Source organism: Lontra canadensis, unplaced genomic scaffold, assembly GCF_010015895.1.
Source record: "Lontra canadensis isolate GAN:19392208 unplaced genomic scaffold, GSC_riverotter_1.0 scaffold29, whole genome shotgun sequence".
NCBI classification, from domain to species: Eukaryota; Metazoa; Chordata; class Mammalia; order Carnivora; family Mustelidae; genus Lontra; species Lontra canadensis.
The window spans coordinates 409,651-427,958 of NW_022631023.1; the positions used below are offsets into that span (position 1 = coordinate 409,651).

Consider the following 18,308-nt stretch of genomic DNA (forward strand, 5'->3'; position numbering starts at 1 on the left):
CTCTCTTTCTCTCTTTTTTTCCCCCTTTGCTCATTTGTTTCGTTTTGTAAATTCCACAGGTGAGTGAGATACTATGATCCCTCTTTTACCTAAGAACAAACTGAGGCTCCGAGAAGTTAGGATAAATTGCCCCCGCCACAGAGCTGCCGCGTGGTGGCACCGCACACAGGTGCCCTTGGGTGCAGTGGGTTAGGGCTGCCGCGTCCTTAGGACCACCTCGGACTCCTACCAAGTGCTTATTCGGTCCGGCCGCCGGCAGCAGCAGCTCTGTTTTTTCTCGGTTTCGTTTCCTGTTTGGTGGGGCTCATTTTCTAGTTTCTTCCAAAGAAAGGATCTGTGGGAATGGAATTTTCTTGTTCCTTGACTCTCTGGACATGTGTTTACCCTCATTTGTGTTATGGGTTAGTGAGGTTTGTAGAAGTGTGGGTTGAAAGGTTTCTCCTTCCAGTTTTGCTTTGTGGTCACCGGGCATCCGGAGCTGTTGAGATGTCTCAGGCGATTCCTGTTCTTTTCTCTGGGGCCTGCTTTTCTCCCGAAGCCTGCGCTTTGTCCCCGGGGTTCTGAAGGTCCACTTGGGTATGCCCGGTGCTGACTTCCTGCGCTCGCACTGCTGGGCTGGGCGGTCCTTGCGGGCTGGAGACGACTGTTCGCTTGTGGGACGTTCATGCATCTCAGTGCCACCGGTTTGCCTTCTGGTTTTTTCTGTTCTCTCTTGAACTCCTGTGAGACAGGTGTTGGATCTCATCAATTAACCCTCTGAGCATCTTACCCTTCCTACCCTATTTTCTGTCTTGTTTATATATACTATGCTCTGGGAGACTCATTGCCTTTATAATCCAGATGTCCTGTTGAGTTTTTTGTTCCATATCTATCAGCTCATTTCTATCCTTATTAGACTTTTATCATGTCGTCTTGTGACGATTTTTGGATGCACCATCAGAGGAAATTAGGATTTTCGAGCTCTGAGTTTCCTTATGTCCCATGCATTATCTGTTTCCTTTGGATTTCCTTTATCATTCTAGTCTCTCTTTTACATTGGAGGCTCTCCTCAGGCACCTTACCTGAGACTGCCGTACCTGAATGAAGCCCTAAAAGGCTGGTCATAAGTTCTGTGTTTGGGGTGGGGTGGAGGGTAACTGAATAGCAAGCCCATCTTTGTTGGGGGGGGGGTCCCCACATGTCAGGACCTGCACGTCTCTTTGTTGCATTGTTTGGTTTCTTTGGAAAGGATTCCAAAGAATCTTTGGATTGTCCCTAAGAGGGACAAGTGGGAGTGGCCAGTGCTAAGTGCCCTCCACTCTGCCTGCGTCCTCGCAGGGTAGGATGCCTGCGCAGGGGGCAGGATGCATTTAGAGGCCACCTGCAGGTGGCTGGACGACCTGTAGGACCCCGGCTCTGTGTGTGACTTGTCCATCCGGTCCTGAAGCTCGCCTCTGGCTCTTGGTGCCACTGGGTCTGAGTGCTAGGGCTTTTGCAGGCGCAGCTGGTCTGGTTCCTTCCACACCTACATCTCTAGCCCTTCAGGTCTAGCTTCCTCTGCTTCCTTAATCCAGTGGTTGTTCCCGCCCGCATGAAGCTTTCTAGAAACTGGTCAGAATCCCTGGTCTGCTGCCGGTTTGCCTTTACCCCAGTCTGTTGTCATGGGCATACCTGGTTTGTGTTTTGGGCTTACCTAGTTTTATACCTTTTTAAGGGATATTGTTCGGATTAAAGTAACGTCTTCCAACAGTTACGGCTAGAGGCTGAATTATCTGTTGACCTGGCTATTTCTTGCACTAATTTACAGTCTTGGGGAGGGAGGACAGCCTGGCGAGCCGTGAGCATTTGGCTGCATTGCTCAGGGGCTCCCCATCTCTGCTGGTTTGTCCCCCGGTGTGTCCCTCCGATGGTCTCGATGTTGTTCCAGGTGGCTCACGGTGCTCTCAGCGACTGCGCCCTTGATGCCGTGGAGACGCAGAAGGAGCTCCTGGGAGCCAGTGGGCTCCTGCTGCTGCTTCCGCCCAAAGTGGAGAGCGAGGACGCGGCGGAGGAGGACGTGTACTGGCTGTCTGCACTGCTGCAGCTCAAGCAGCTTCTCCAGGCCAAGCCCTTCCAGCCTGCGCTTCCACTCGTGGTCCTCGTACCTAGCCCGGCGGGGGATGCCACGGAGAAGGAAGTGGAAGACGGTTTGTGAAGGCGATTTTGTTGGTGGACCAGCACGGTTAATAAATGGGTCGAGCCCCTGGTCTGATGAAGCGCCTGCAGTGTGGCGCAGGGGGTCCGGGGGCAGCGGTGCCTGGGAGCAGGGCGGGCTGGGTCCGTGCAGGGAGATGTGTTAGTTTGTCTGCACACTGAGAACAGGGCACAGTGACCTCCACTTGTTTCTGTCAAAGGTCTGATGCTGCGGGATTTGGTTTCAGCTAAGCTGATTTCAGATTATACGGTTATTGAGATCCCTGATTCCATTAATGATTTACAAGGCACAACTAAGGTAAGTCTTCATCATTATTTTTTAAATTTTTATTAGCATATACGGTATCATGAGCCGCAGGGGTACAGGTGTGTGAATCGCCATGTTTACACACTTCACAGCGCTCACCACAGCACACACCCTCCCCAGTGTAGTCTTCATCACTTTTAAAGGCCCTGTAAGACATTTCAGTTGTCCCCTTTTGTTCTGTCTTAAATGTAGTGTATATTATTTCTTGGATTTTTAAAAAAATTATTTTTTATGTAAATTCAGTACCATACAGTGTATTACGTTGCTGGTTTCTGAGTAAGTTGTCTGTGAGTCATCGGCCTCACATAATACCTGGTGCTTATTCCATCACGCGCCCTCCTTAATGTCCATCACCCGACTACCCCCTGCTCCCCCACCGCCCCCCTCCAGCAGCCCTCGGTTTGTTTCCTGCGCGTAAGAGTGTCTCACAGTTTGCCTCCCTCTCTGATTTCCTCTTGTTTTGTTTTTTCCTCTCTTCTCCTTTGATCCTGTTTCGTTTCTCAAATTGCACATATCACCGCTTGGATTTTTTACTTTATCGTTTTGACAGGCCTGTTTCAAAAAATATAAGCAGAAATCAAAATAAAAGATAAAATACGCCCCACAGTCTTGCTCTCTGCAGCCAATTAAGTGGTTCATGTAACTTTTCTCAGAGGCTCTGTTGTAACAGTTTCAGTTAGGGGACGAAGTGCTGGCATCACAGTGGGGAGTGCGGGGGTGTGCAGGGAGATGCTGGTTCTCAGGGAGATGCTAGTCCTCCTAAGTGTGGGGAGACACGCCTTCCCTTCCTGTGCACGGCCAACACAGCGCTCGGGGCTGGTTTCCCTGGGGCCCGCGCACCTCCAGGGTGATCCTGCAGGCTGTATTCCTGGGGGTAGGATGGGACCTGGAGCCCCTCTCTGGGAGGCTTAGGAGGCCGAACTCATCTGCAGTGGAAGTTTCTGCCTGCTTCCTAGTGTGGTTGCCGGGCTGGTGCTTGCAGCACCCGCTGTGGCCACTGAGGGCGGGGCACCTCCAGGAAGCCCTTTCTGAAAAACAGGATGAGTTGCTGAACCGAGCCTCCTCTGATTGTCTTTGTGTCTCAGGTGTCGCGGGCCGTGCAGTGGCTCATCTCCCACTGCCCTTGTTCCCTTGACCTTTGCTGCCAGACCCTCATTCAGTACGTGGAAGACGGCGTTGGGCGCGAGTTTAGTGGCCGGTTTTTCCGTGACAGAAGAGAGAGGCGGCAGGGCGGCCTGGCCTCGCAGGAGCCCGGAGCCATCATCGAGCTGTTCAACAGTGTGCTGCACTTCCTGGCCTCCCTGGTGTCCTCTGAACAGCTGTGCGACCTGTCCTGGCCTGTCACTGAGTTTGCTGAGGCGGGGGGCAGCCGGCTGCTCCCGCACCTTCACTGGAACGCCCCGGAGCACCTGGCCTGGCTGAGGCAGGCTGTGCTCAGCTTCCAGCTGCCCCAGATGGACCTTCCACCCCCGGGGGGTGCGTGCTCACGCTGAGGGGTCCTGGCTGGGGGGGAATGTGGGACAGCCAAGCCTCCTGTTTCCTTTCTTACTGAGTCTGGCAGGTACTGGGCACTGGCGCGAGCTTCGTGTGTCCTCCTCCCCGTTCCCACACTGTGCCTGCTCACACCTGCCCTTCGGTTCAGGAGTCAGGGTTGGGGCTCTCTGTATGGGGGGGTGCTTGGCTCTTTCCCACCAGTAGAGCAGTCTGTGGGTGTCCGCACAGCCCAAGGAAGAAGGTGGTGAGTGGTGTCGTGAGGGATCCTTAAACCAAGGCCTGTGGTTTTGGAATTGACATTAGGTCCTGTCCTGCCTTTGGCACAGGGTGTGGCAGCAAAGAGCCTGGGGACCACGTGGCCCTGCCTGCGTTGCCGGCTCTGCCGGGCCCATGCGCTCAGTACTGCCTTAACACCAGGGTTCCTTCTTTGCTGGAGAAGCCTCTGTTCTGTGACTCTGGTTGTGCCCGGGTGAGGCTGTTTGGATGAAGACTTCGTAGGTCTCCTGGGCTGGGCAAGGAGGTTGTCTCTTCCCTTACTGACGCTGGTAGGAGGGGATGAGGCTCTTTGCTACTTATGTGGCACAACATGTGGCCTTGGCAGGACCACTGTCCTTGTGGGCCTTGTGGAACAGAGGCCTCAGGTGTCCTTCTAAACTTCGGGGTGTGGCCTTCAGTAGGTCCGACAGATGCATGTTACTGAAGAAACCCAAAAGGAAAGAAATCAGCGTAAATCGCTGTGCTGTGAGCTAGGACAGGGTTCCCCAGGAGAAACCCTGACTTCCTGTACCACAGCCACCCGGCTGCTGGTTAAAATGCAGGTTTCTCGTGCAACCACAGGCCCGGATATTCAGAGGCTCTAGGGCGGACTCTTCATTGTGTATTTTGTCTGGGGTGTCTGCGTCTCTTACTGGGACACAGGGAGGGAGAAGCTCTTTCCTCCCTCAGCCGCTGTGGTTCTGTTGTTTTCAAATTCGAAAGCAAACTTCTCAAATACACAGTTGTCTTTTTCTAAGAAACTGTAGAGGGAGCACATTTCGTGTAGTGGATGCCTATACTTTGGCCAAACCCTGTTAACTGAGGAGGTGCTTTCTCTCCAGCGCCCTGGCTCCCCATGTGCTCCATGGTCATCCAGTATGCCTCCCAGATCCCCAGCTCTCGCCAGACGCAGCCCGTCCTCCAGTCTCAGGTGGAAAACCTGCTCTGCAGAACCTACCGCAGGTGGAAGAGCAAAAGCCATTCCCCGGACCCGGGGACGGGGCCCTCGGTCGCTGACATCCCATGGGACGATGTCATTGCTTTGTGCATCAACCACAAGCTGAGGGACTGGACGCCCCCCAGGCTTCCTGTCACAACAGGTAGTTAGCACTCGGTGCTGTGGGGTCACGTCAGTGACTTCAGGTGACTGTAAACACTGGGAGCAGCTAGGAATGTTCTAGGAGAACATGGACCTACCTCCCTGAAATGGGCCCCTAGGCTGGCTCTAAGTTTGATTTTGGTGACTGAGTAGTTATACTGGCCATGCTGTAGTCTGGACGTGAGCCTGTCTGAGCCTTAAATGACCCACGGATGTTGGGGCGTATTTGGTTAAGCTTGGGAGTCACATAATTTTGTGACTTTAATTAATCAGTAGGGCTTGTCCTTAAATTGGTGTATTTAAGCAAATTTCAAGCAATCACTTGTTGCTCTTTTGATATTTTCTCATTTGTTTTTGTACTGTTTTTTCAGAGGCTCTGAGTGAAGATGGTCAGATATGTGTATATTTTTTTAAAAACCACTTGAAAAAATATGATGTTCCTTTGTCATGGGAACAAGCCAGAATGCAGACACAGAAGGAGCTACATCTGAGCCAGGAGCGGTAAGATCTGTGCCCATTGTGTATCTGTCCCAATAGGCAGCAGAACAAACTGAATTATTCTCCTCCAGAGTACATAGAACGTGAATGTTCTAGCCCACTGTGTGTATATTCTGACAAGTACTTGAGGAACAGATAATCGTTATGCAAACACGTCATTTATCAGACAGACCTGACTCTGAAATTGTAACAAAGCCAGGAGAGTGTAGACAAAAGAAAGCTGACATCTCATCTGACTTAATAAACCTGGCTCAAAAGTACTGCATAAAACATGTTAGCACATACAATCTTGTACATAAAAAAAATTCACAAAGAAGCTTTATCCCAGGATAAACCACATCAACAGAAATCAACTCATTTAATTTGCTGTCAGAGCAGAAAAACAGTGATCATTTCAGTGTTTAAATGCTTTTCTTTTCTTTCTTTTTTAAGATTTTATTTATTTATTTGACAGACAGAGATCACAAGTAGGCAGAGAGGCAGGCAGAGGGGGAGGAAGGGAAGCAGGCTCCCTGCTGAGCAGAGAGTCTGATGCGGGGCTCGATCCCAGGATCCTGAGATCATGACCTGAGCCGAAGGCAGAGGCTTTAACCCACTGAGTCACCTAGGCACCCCTAAATGCTTTTCTTAAAATTTATACCCTCCCACCTCAATTTATACTCATTCCTAAAAAAATTTCTTATCAAACTTGGGTAAAAAAATTCCTTAGCTTGATAAGGCTTTCTACCATAAAACTACCAAGAAAAAAAAAATGCTTCTTGCTTAGACATTAGAAACACTGATGTCAGAACCAGCCTGAGCTGCCCCTGATGTCACTTGTTCACTGTTGTCCTGGAAATGTCCAGTTCAGGGACACAGATAAGATGACCTAAATATTGAAGGTAGGAGGAACTGTCATTTCCACACAGTAAAACTGTCAGTTCAGGAAAATCAGTAGTTATACCCTTGAAAGTTACATCCTTCAGAGTTCAGCAAGGTGATCAGACAGGCCTACAGCAGATAAAGATTGTCATTCACTGCAGCAACAAACCCCTAACACAGGGACATAAACTGACCCAGGAAAGGCACTAAATCCCTGTGAAAGAAACTCTAAGGGCCCTGAAGGTGCAAAGAAAACTTGAATAAATGAGGGACCGGCTAGCTTTGATGGAAACTGCAGTGCTGTAAAGACGTCAGTTCTTAAACTGTAACGTCAGGGCATTTCTAATCAAAAACCCAAAAGGATTTATACCCCTGGTCTTGACAAGTTAATTCTGAAATTCATCAGGATGAAAAAATGTGTAGCAGTTGTTGAGAAAATTTTGAGTTAGAATAACAAGGAGGGTCTGCCGTGCCTGATACCAGAACATACGGTAAAGTTACAGCAGACAAAGATCGGGGAGTCCAGAAACAACCACATGTGACGAAGTACCATGCCATACCAATGAGAAGAAGACAGACATTGACATCTGTTTAGAAAAAAATAGTAGATCCCCTTTCTCCCACTGTTTGTGAAGATTACTTACACAGGCATTTAAGAGCTAAATGTAAAAATAAGGACTTTGCCAATATTAGGGGAAAATAGAGACCTTGTTGCTAACCCTGGGATGGGAAACCAAACTCCCGAGGACAGAAGCTCCGAGCACCCAGCTGCCCAGCAGAGAAGGGAAGCCTAGTCTGTAAGGCAGAGGCTGCCCTCCCACTGTGCCCAAGCCTGACCCCAAGGGAAGCCAGAAATAGGCAAGGTCTGGGACTCTTTGTCTACACCCGTACTCCTGATGCTAGAGAAACCCTTTCTCTATCTTTCCTGACCATAACCATTTCAAAACATTTACTTACAGTTTGGGGATAAAGTCTTTTCATTCTGCGAACAAGTTTCCGGCTCCGTTACTGCACATGCACCGCAAAGGGAAGAGGAATGTGGAACGTAGCCCAGAGGGGGTGGTTCCCAGTACCCAAGATCTGATGTGCGGAGCCTCTACCCAGGAGCTCCTGGCCCAGTGTCTGTCCCGGAGTCTGCTGCTGGAGAAAGAGGAGAGCAAGAGGTAAAGTCCATTCCCTTCTGTTTATTGTATCCTTTAGGCTGCTTCCTGCTGGATTAGTAAGGATCCCAGTGACGCGACTTTGCTTGAGAAAGGCCAGACATGTGAAGTACAAGCTCCTTGAAGGCAGAGGCAGGGCCTTAGTATGCCTTACGCTGTTTCTTATTGGAAATCCGTTTCATTTACTGTTCATTATTGAGTCAGTCCTAGGTTTTCTGGTGGGAAGGAGGTGTGGCTGGCTTCTGGAGTGTCTTCCACGGATAGTGAGTGCTGAGTGTGTGGCCAGCACCAGCTCTCTGCGCTTGGCAAGCCTGAGGCTGCTGGGGCGTCGTCCCACGCTGCAGACCCTCCTCTGTGTCTCCCGCCACTGTGGTTATGGTCTCACTGAGTGAACCAGGAAGAAGGCAGTTTACAAGGCGGTCCCTACGCCACCCCCAGCCCCAGCAGCCTCGCTGGGTCTACCTTATCACCAAGGGTGGCCTCTCCCCTTGCCTGGGATTCCATCTCCCACCCAGTCAGGACAGTCTGGTGAGCGTCCCTTTCTGTTGTGTCCCCTTCGCCCCGTAGCACCGGCACTGGGGAACCGTCCCTGCGTTTCTGCTCCCTTGACTGTCAACTCAAAACAGTGTGGTCCTTACTTCTGTCCTCTTTTCTCAGCCTCTCCCGACCGCCCCTGCCTGCACGTCTGCTCTGGTCAGGGTCACTGCAGCCTGCACACAGCTGAACTGGACACGAACCTGCCCCTGGCAGCGTTCCATCCCTCTGTTCTCTCCCTCCGTGCTCCCAGGAGGCCCCGAGTCCCTTTCCTGCCCAGCTGGCAACTCCCTCTAGGACGCTCCTGGTTCTTCCTTACCCCCCACACTCCCACCTGTCTCCTGTGTCACCTGCATCCCCACTCCCCAGTGAAAGCATCCAGTTTCATGGATTTTTAAATAATACCAGTATTCTGACAACTCCGAATTTATGTCTCAACCCCTGAGTTCTCTGAAATCCAGATTCGAATATCCAGCTGGTTTCTTGAAATCTTCAATAGTGACTTTAGGATGACCGATAGCCATCTCAGTGCTAACATCCCAAACCTAATTCCCAGTTTTCTCCCAATCAGCTCCTCCTTTGATGGTCTTCTCAGTTGGTGGGGCTTTGTCCTTGCAGCTGCCCCGGCCAGATGTCTTGGAATTATCCCTCCACATTCAGTTCATCCATAAATCCTATTTTCTCTATGAAAAATAGATTCAAAATCAGACCATTTTTTGTAGTGGGCTGAAGTCTAGCCTTGGCAGACCCAGTGTGAGCCTTTCAAGTGTTGCCCCATTGATCATAACCTTCCAGTGGCTTCCTCTCCAATCAAAGGCAGAATCTTTATGAGCAGGGCAGGCCCTGCATGAGCTGCATCCCGTTTCCTTTCTGACCTCTCTGCTCCTTCAGCATTCCAGGCAGCGCACGGCCAGGCTTTTGTGTTTGCTGGTCCTTTTGCCTGAACTCCTTGGCCACCTTCCTGATATCCCCATGGCTCACCTTGTACTCAGTCTAGTCTGTGCTCAAATGTCTACTTCTCAGTGAGGCCCTCCTTGGCCGTCCCCCCGAACCTTCTGGTCATATCCCTGCTTTGTCTTTCTCACCTTCACTAAAGTATAAGCTGCTTCCTATTTCTCCTGACTAAAGTATAAGCTGCTTACAGCCAGGCCTTGTGTGTACCAGGTCCCTAGAATGGCGTCTGGTGTTTGGTGGGGGCATGAGAAATACATGGTTAGAGGAGTGAATGCATGTGCTGTGATTTTCAAAGTAGATTTTCCTAGGTCAGTATCATTTCAGCAGTTGGTTCAGATTGTTTTTCTTAAAGAGACAAGTGTGTGGAGTGAAAAACTCTGAAATGTGTTAGGTGGCAGTGGGATATTATTTTGAGTAATTTTAACTGTAAGCATCAGTCCATACATTTGGATAATCTATCAAGAGATAAGAATTACTGGGGCGCCTGGCTGGTGCAATTGGCTAGGCATCTGATTCTTGATTTGGGCTTGGGTTATGATCTCAGGATTATGGGACTGAGCCCCACGTTGGGCTCTGCACTCATTGCAGACTTGGTTTGGGATTCTCTCTCCCTCTGCCCCTTCTGCTTGTGTGCTGTCTCTCTAAAATAAATAAATCTTAAAAAAAGGAAAGAGAGAGGAGTTACTTATAAACACCAAAATAAGCCAGAGAAAATGAATCAAATGAGAGAATTATGAGTAATGTTAAGTAACAGCCAAAAGCATTTTTTTTTACCATAAATGCCACCTTTTCCATTATATCTAATTTGGGCTTATAAATTAAAGAGAAGGTTAAAATTTAAGAGTATGGTTCTGCTTCTCAGTTGATGTCATAACTTTGTTCTGTCCTTAATAAGTGAAGCTTTAAAAAATTAGGAGTAGGGGCACTTGGCTGGCTCAGGTGGTGAAACATGACTCTTGATCTTAGGATTGTAAATTAGAGTCCCGTGTTAGTTGTAGAGTTACTTAAAATCTTAAAAAAATTTTTTGTAAGAGAAAAGTGAATGGTAGTTAAATGTTTTCTTCCTTATTCTCAAATGCTTTAGGTTTGAAGATCAACTTCAGCAGTGGTTGTCTGCAGACTCAGGAGTGTTTACGGGTTCGATGTCCCTTCCCCTCTACCTTCCTCAGACTCTGGTGTCTCTGCCTCACACTATTGAACCTGTGATGAAGACAGTGACCACCACTGCTAGCCCTCAGGTGGGAGGAGAGTACATTTGGCATTTGAATTAGAATTCAAGACTGAGGGAATGGCTGGGAAAAGTAACATCTCCATTCATCGTACGGTGTTGTGATGACCAATAAATTATCAGGTTAAATAAGATATTTTCTTAAACTTATCTGTCAGTGTTCTAGAGGCCCAACTAATTCTGTGTTTCTACTTGTGAAATGAAGGGAGAGTGGAATTAAAACATGCTTAAAACCTGAACAAAACCCATAACTGTTGGCTGGCAAGCAGTGAGGGTGTTGAGGAGAATAACCAAGGTGATGATGGTGGCTTCTGTTTGTGCACATAATGTCCAAGCCTTGGCATCACCCCGAACTTCCTTTCTGGGATTCACTTTCCCTGAGGAAAATTAATGAACGAGGAAGGTAAAAATCACAGATGTCAGGGCTCACCCAGGAGTGTCCAGCTGCTCTGTGGTCAAGCTGCTTTTCAAAGCCAGACTTGACTGGCTCCAGAGCTCAACGTCCTTCTGCCTCACCATCCTCCTCCAGTGGTAAAAGAAGCAAAATAGAGTTTTCATCATACATACATAACGCTGGACAGGTAGAAAGTATGCTCCTGGACTGGCTTTTGGAAGCCCTTTAATAGAGGAGAAAAGCAAATTAAGATGACGTGCTGTTTACATTGATCATTTGGCAGATTCCTTAAAAATATTTGTACACTTTCACTTAACAGTTTTGCCCTAAAGAAACTACTATATATAACAAAAATTAATGGTTTTTTCTTGTTGTTGTTGTTCACTGTAGTGTTAATCATAAAAATGGAAACTAAATGTCCAAAGATGAGAATCTGGCTAAGCTATTACAGGTCATGTGATGGAGTAGCTCATAGTCCTCCATAGTGATATTTTGTAGAAATGACTGACACTGAAAGTCATTGGAGATACAATCTGAAGGTAACACTCTGTGTGCAGGTGACAGCAGCTGTATACATATGTGCTGGAAGAGGCTGGAAGGATGTAGATGCTAAGAGGCGTGTTTGTTGAGCCTAGCAGATACCAGATGAAGTTTCTAACATGAGCCAGATCTGCTGCCCTTAAAGAGAATATATTTGGGTTTATGGATATCCCCAAACTATTTTTAGGTTCTTTTTTATTTAAATAGAACGAAAGGACAGGGGAGCAGCTGCAGTTGTCAGAGGCAACAGGCACATCTGTGAGCGAAAGGCTGAAGCACCTGGAAAGGCTGATGCAGAGTTCAAGGGAAGAAGAAGTTGCCTCTGAGCTCCATCTCTCTGCACTGCTGGACATGGTGGACATTTGAGCTCCTGGACCTGAGAGAGGGAACGTCTCCAGAAGATACTTGCTTTTACTCAAAATAATGTTATTCTCAGATGCTTGATGCACTGTTGGAAATGTGATTATTAATCATGCAAATAAATCATTTGAATGTCTAATGAGGCCTTTCCTAGTTTTCAGAACGAAAGGCTCTTTTCTCCAGGGTAGTGTCTTTGATATTGTTATGTTTCATCTCCTCAGACTGTCACCCACCAACATATGCCCTGAGGGAGTTTGCAGCTTGCATTTCTGTGTGTGTCATTCATTGTCACAGCAAAGTTGCAGTCACTGATATGCCAGACATCAGTAATACAGGGAAGAATAAAGCACAGGAACCGGGCTCGCCAGGCCCACTTCGCTTACATCTGAGAGAGCCAACTGTACATGTACCTAGGAATCAGAGGAGGTGCATGGGGCATGTCCCTGCCCTGGAAGCAGTGGGAGACAAGAGGATTGGGTGGAGGAGAGAGCAGAGTTCCTGGAGAGGAGTGCACAGCATGGCTGGGGACAATGTGATGTAGCTGAGAGGATATGATGGAAGCCCAGAGTTGCAAGCTTCGTACTGCTGCCCACTGAGGGCAGGGGCCAGACCACGGAAGACCCTTGCTGCCTTATCCTGTGTGCTATGGGAATCTGTTGGAGGAAAGTGATCGCGTCACAGAGTTTTTAAAATTAATTAATTATTTAAAAGATTTTATTTATTTGAAATAGCAATCGAGAGAGCAGGGGACGGGGCGGAGAGGGAGAGGGAGAAGCAGGTTCCCAGCTGATCAGGAAGCCTGATGCAGGGCTCGATTTCCAGGGCCCTGGGATCATGACCTGAGCTGAAGGCAGACGCTTAGCTGACCGAGCCACCCAGGTACCCTGACATACTCTGTTAAAAATGGCATATGGGGATGGTCAGCAAGAGAAGCCAGGAATCTTGAAAGGGGTGCTGCAGCCATCCAGGTGAAGAAGGAAGGGTATAATCACGAGTTTGCCAGCAGTTGGTATGAAGGGATAAATTTGAGCCTTCCACAGAAGGAGGCCTTGTTTTTACATTTACTTGTTTTCCTGTGCTCTTATTACTGTTTACCCCGAACTTTCTGCCCTAAGTGTAAAGCTCCTTCTGACACTTATAATGTACACCGCGTAATGGGCTAGTTCTGCTCTTACGGAGATAACCCACTGGGAAACACCCATTTTTCTGCCACCGCGTAGGTATTTCCTGTATTCTCAGTCCAGTGGTTTCCTCTTCCTTTTCTTGCTTTCTCATTTTGATGGAGCCCATTCTCTAGCAGCCTTCTGAACTTGAGTATCTTGTCTTTATTTCTACCCTTAAATTTGATTCATTTGAATGGAAATAGAATTTTAGGTTGGTAATCATTTCCCTATGTTTTTGTTTTTTGTTGCTGGAAGTTTTACAAATCATCTCTGTCCCTGGTGTTCTTAAGTTTCTCAACAACATGCTTGATGCATTGGTCTCCCTCCCTTTTACCCACACATATTGTCGTCCTGAGCACCTAGTAGTGCTTTCTTCTCCAGTAGTTACTGCTATGTGACACGCTACCCCAAACATACATAGTAGCTTAAATTTGGGAAGGATTAGCCGGGGCAGCTTTCTTTTGGGATTTTTCATATAGTTGCTGTCAGGCATTGGCAGGGGGGTGCAGTCACCCAAGGGCTTGACTAGTTTGGATGTTCAGGACAAGTTCCCTCACATGGTTGGCAGGTGATGTTGCACTGTTGGCTGGGGGTGGGGGTCAGCTGGGCTTTCAGCCTGAGTGGCCAGTATGTGACCTCATATGGCTTGACTTACTCACAGCCAGGTGGCATCAGGGTAGTGAAACGTCTTACACGGAATCTAAGGGCTCCAAGTACAAGTGCCCTAGTGAACAAAATGCAAGCCCAGCTTTGGAACTCACACGGGATAACTTTCATAGCACTGTATTACAAGCATCTGATTACGGATGCAAGGGATGGGACACAGATACCATTTCTCAATGGGGATGAGTGTTAAGATCATACTGTACAACAGCCTGTGAGATGGGAGGTGTTGCAGGGAATCTTTTGTTTTGTTTGAGAAAGAGAGAATCCCAAGCAGGCTCCACTCCCAGTGCAGAGCCTATTGCAGGGCTCGATCTAGGCTAAGATCAAGAATTGGACGCTCAACTGACAGCCACCCAGGCACCCAGCAGGAATCTTTAAAAAACAATCTGCCATGCTTTTTCTGTCTGGAAAATTATCTACCTACGCTGGAGTTTTGAAATTATTTAATATATTCTTCCCCTCCACTATTTCCCTTTGGAACTCTAATATTCAGATGTTTGAGCACCTGGATTGATCCTTTAATTTCCTCTTTCCCTCCTTTCCTTCCTCCCTCCCTCCCTTTCTTCCTCTCTGATTTTCTTTATTTGAGAGAGTAAGTGAAAGAGAGACCAAAAGCTGGGGTAGAGGGTGAGGCAGACTCCCCGCTGAGTGGGAAGCCCAGTGGCAGGGCTCCGTCTTGGGACCTTGTATCATTACCTGAACCAAAGGCAGATGCTTAACTGACAGGCACCCAAGTGCTCTGATCCTCTAATTCTTTTTCTTTTTTTAGAGATGCAAAATATTTATTTTTTTAAAAGATTTATTTATTTTAGAGAGAGAGGGAAAGAGCTTGAGCAGAAGGGGCAAAGAGAGAGGAAGAGAGAATCTGAAGCAGATTCTACACCCTGTGTAGAGCAATGCAGGGCTCAGTCTCACAACCCTGAGATCATTACCTGAGTTGATTACAAGAGTCAGACACTTAATCAACCATATCACCGAGGTGCCCCAAGATGTAGAATACTTCTATCACCCAATAAATATTTCCTCTGGGTTTTTTTTTTGCAGTCACTTCCCAGCTGATCCTCTAGTTTTCTTTTCTCCTTTTTTTTTTATCCTATCCTAAAATTTCCCTTTTATATTTCTCCTTTTTTTTTAATCCTATCCTAAAATTTCCCTTTTATATTCCTGTTGAGTGACTTTTAAAATCTGTTGCTATATATTTTATTCCTGAGAGTCTTTTACCTTAATGTTTCTTATTTATTGAATCCTATTCATTCGTTTATTCAATATATACTTTTAGAATGTTTACTATGTGCTAGGCATTATTCCAGGTGCTGGGGAGATGGCAACAAACAAATTTCAGTCCCCACAGGGCTTTTATTTTAGTGGGGAGATAGGCAATAAACAAGATAAATAGGCAAATTGTTTGATATGCTAATTGGTGGTAAGTAATGAGGAAAATGAGAGAAAGTGTGTCAGATGGTTCTTGTTTCAGGGGCATAACATCCTACCCCTGAGGACATGTTTTTGTCAAAGTCCTTTTACACATCTTGCACCATCTCCATGTTTCAAAATTTCCTTTTTTGATGTGTTTTGTTGTCTTTCGTCATAGAGGCTTTTCTCAAATGTCTGGCTCACATTGAGGATGGGGGCTCTGAGGAGCTTGTTGGAAGCTCTGTGTCAAGCCTGTCAGCTGATAGGCTTCTTCACTTATCCACTGGGTCTCAGATCCCAATGTTGGCAGGTCTTCTGGGGGGCCATTTGCTCCAGAAAAATCCTCTTCTTACTGCCTGAGGCTGTATAGCTGAATGGAAGAAGGAAGAAGCAGGACTGGGCTCCTCCACGAGTGTAAGACTTTCACTCATCCCCCTTTTTCAGTGGCCCTCTGTGTCTGGTTCCTGAGTTCACACCTGCGCTGACTTAACTGTTAGACGTGATCAGACAACTTACTTGTGACTGCTAAGAGCAACCTTAGGAAATGTGAAGAGAAAAGTCCAGTGGCAGAGTTTTCTTTTCTTCTTTTTGAGAGTAAGGGATCTATCACCCTAATGTTTATTCAAAGGTCTTCCAATTTCTGCACCTTCCTTGGGTTCGTTAGCAAGAATGGTCTTTTCCTGATGGCTTCACACCCACATACAGGTTTCGGCTTTCCTCCGGCTTGCTAGGTCAGTTATTCCTCCTTACATCACAGCCTCTAGAATTTTGTTGATCTTTTAGTTTCCTGGTATCTCCTCTCCTATTACTTCACTGTGAGTTTTTATCTTCTATTACTTAATGTAAGTAGAGTTTGGATGGGAAATGGAAGTCAGTGCTTGTGCTCAGTCTGACATGTTTAACTGGAAATTTCCTCCTAAAAAAACCCAAAACTCTGCCGCCAGGCTTTTGTCTTCACATTTTCTAAGAGTGCTCCCATCAGTCAGCAATCAGTTGTCCAACCACATCTAATCATCACTTCCGAGTCCTCATTTTACAGTTCCTCCAGAACCTTTACAAAGACTACTGTGTCTTCACGTGGCTTCCCTGACTCCATGTTCCTCTGGTTTTTCTCCTGGTTCTCTGGCCAATCCTGAACTGGAAACTATTGGTGCCCCAGGGCTCATCCTGAAAATCTTTTCTTTACAATACTCTCTAGTTGATCTTGTCCAGTCTTATGTTTTCAGACATCACCTAAAAATAGGTATCTCCTAAATTCCTCTCACTAGTCTTGTCCTCTCTCTTGAACACCAGCCCACTCCAATGTACCTACTTGCGTGTTTAATGAGCATCTGTTTTAATGTCTCCCCAATCTAAGCTGAAATTTCCCCAACACCTTCTCTACTTTTCTAAATGACACCATCTTATGCCCAGTCGTTCATGCCCAAAACTTTGGAGTCTTTTGTATGCATTTCATTGAACAAGCTGGAATCGGGAGGGTGCAAGTAGAGAGGAGCATTATTTTCTCCCATGACCGTCTGTAGACACTCTGTGAATTCTCAGATGGATTTTTACATTTTTCCTTTCCACAATGCAAAAAAAAGTTATTGGGGCGCCTGGGTGGCTTAGTGGGTTAAAGCCTCTGCCTTCGGCTCAGGCCATGATCCCAGTATCCTGGGATCGAGCCCTGCATCGCCCTCTCAGCGGGCAGCGGGCTTCCTCCTCTCTCTCTCTGGCTGCCTCTCTGCCTACTTGTGATCTCTCTCTGTCAAATAAATAAAATCTTTAAAAAAAAGTTATTTTGCTCATAAAAAATCCAGTCCAGTAAAATATCAAAACTCAAACTGTGCTCCAGTTGAAACCTCCTTCTCCCTTGGCTTTGCCAGACTCAGGGTTTGAGATGTCCATGTTGGCTGGAGCCCGACTTCCCACCGAATTCTTTGCGTTTGGAGACAAACGTCCAGCGTGTTTTCTGCTCCCAGGAGGTCCGGGTTGGTGAACGTGGAGGACGGCCAGGGTCAAGTGCGCCCGGGCTCTCCGAGTGCACCTCCCGCGCCTGCGGCCGGGCGGGCCTCTTCTCACCGCCGGGGCTGTGCGGTGCTCGGTGCCAGCTCTGTGGCGGGAGGCTGCGGCAGGCCCAGAGGACGGGGTCTGGTGCAGGGGTGGGTCTGCACCGCGCTCTGGAGGGGGGGTCCAGGCGTGTCCTCCAAACCAGCCCTTCGCCCAGGAAGGCTGGTGTGTGTCCTCTTACCGCCGTGTCTTCGTCACCGGCTCTTGAACGGGGACACGACGAGGCCAGCGTCTCGACCGTCGCAAACCCGGCATCCGTGCAAGGTCCGGCCGGAGGGGCGGCTGCCCGAAGAGCGGCGAGCGCCCGCAGCCTGTGTCGGGGCTCGTGCCGGCGCGCCGCGGGCGTCGGTGCTGGCGTCGGTGCGGGCGAGGCCTCCCGCACCACACGCTCCCGCGGCGCCCCCAGGCCCGCCGCCCCCCCCCCCCCCCCCCGGTCCCTTCCGGCCCCGCCGCTCCCAGTCTCCGCCTTCCCGACTTCCCTTCAGGGTCAAGACCTTTCACCTTTGACTTATCCTGGGGCCCTACACCCCCGGCACCCCTGCGAGGGGCCGAGACTGTCCCTGGGCGGCCCCCGACGCCCCCTGCCTGGCCCTCCCCCACCCCCCGGGTCGCAGGCTCGGCCTCCCGACGAGCCTCTGCCGCCGGCTTCCTCTCGCGTCTCCGCCACCGAGGAGCCTCCTCCGAGGAGGCTTCCCTCCTCAGCGCCCAGCAGCGCCCTCACGTCCCGGCTACTGTCTTCCCCTCACACACTCACCTCCAGCCACCCGGCCCGCTCCATGGCACAACCTCCTCCCTGCCGGAGCCCCTCGGCCGCACCGCCCCGGCCTCACCGCCTCGGGAGCTCGCGGACCTTCCCCACGCGGCCGGCCGCCTCCGCGCGCAGCTCTTCAAGTCACTCCCCCGGCTGACGCCAGGTGCTCGCGCGACTGCAGGCCCCGCCCCGACCCCGCCTCGACCCCGCCTCTGGCTGCGGCCCCGCCCAGTCCTCGCCTCCGCCCGGCCCCGCCCCGCTCAGACCCCGCCCAGGCCACGCCCCCGTCGCGCTGGGACGTCCGGCTCTCGACCACTGAGGCGGCCGAGCGCGCCCTGGGCCCACCTTCGCGGCGCTCTGATTGGCTGCAGGGCATCGGCCCACCGCGCCCCGCGAGGTCTGCCGAGGCG

General features: G+C 49.2%; 1 protein-coding gene across 1 annotated transcript in view; it reads left to right on the forward strand.

The window, feature by feature from the left end:
- MCM3AP (minichromosome maintenance complex component 3 associated protein) overlaps positions 1-12,036 on the forward strand; it is a 47,348-nt gene extending 35,312 nt beyond the window's left edge. Inside the window, exons 22-29 of the mRNA XM_032865182.1 lie at positions 1,907-2,165; positions 2,373-2,470; positions 3,565-3,955; positions 5,071-5,328; positions 5,699-5,828; positions 7,646-7,849; positions 10,419-10,572; positions 11,704-12,036. Coding sequence (XP_032721073.1) covers positions 1,907-2,165; positions 2,373-2,470; positions 3,565-3,955; positions 5,071-5,328; positions 5,699-5,828; positions 7,646-7,849; positions 10,419-10,572; positions 11,704-11,862 — 1,653 coding nt within the window. The 3' untranslated portion in view covers positions 11,863-12,036. The remainder of the gene's footprint in view (positions 1-1,906; positions 2,166-2,372; positions 2,471-3,564; positions 3,956-5,070; positions 5,329-5,698; positions 5,829-7,645; positions 7,850-10,418; positions 10,573-11,703) is intronic.
- Positions 12,037-18,308: the final 6,272 nt, after the last annotated feature.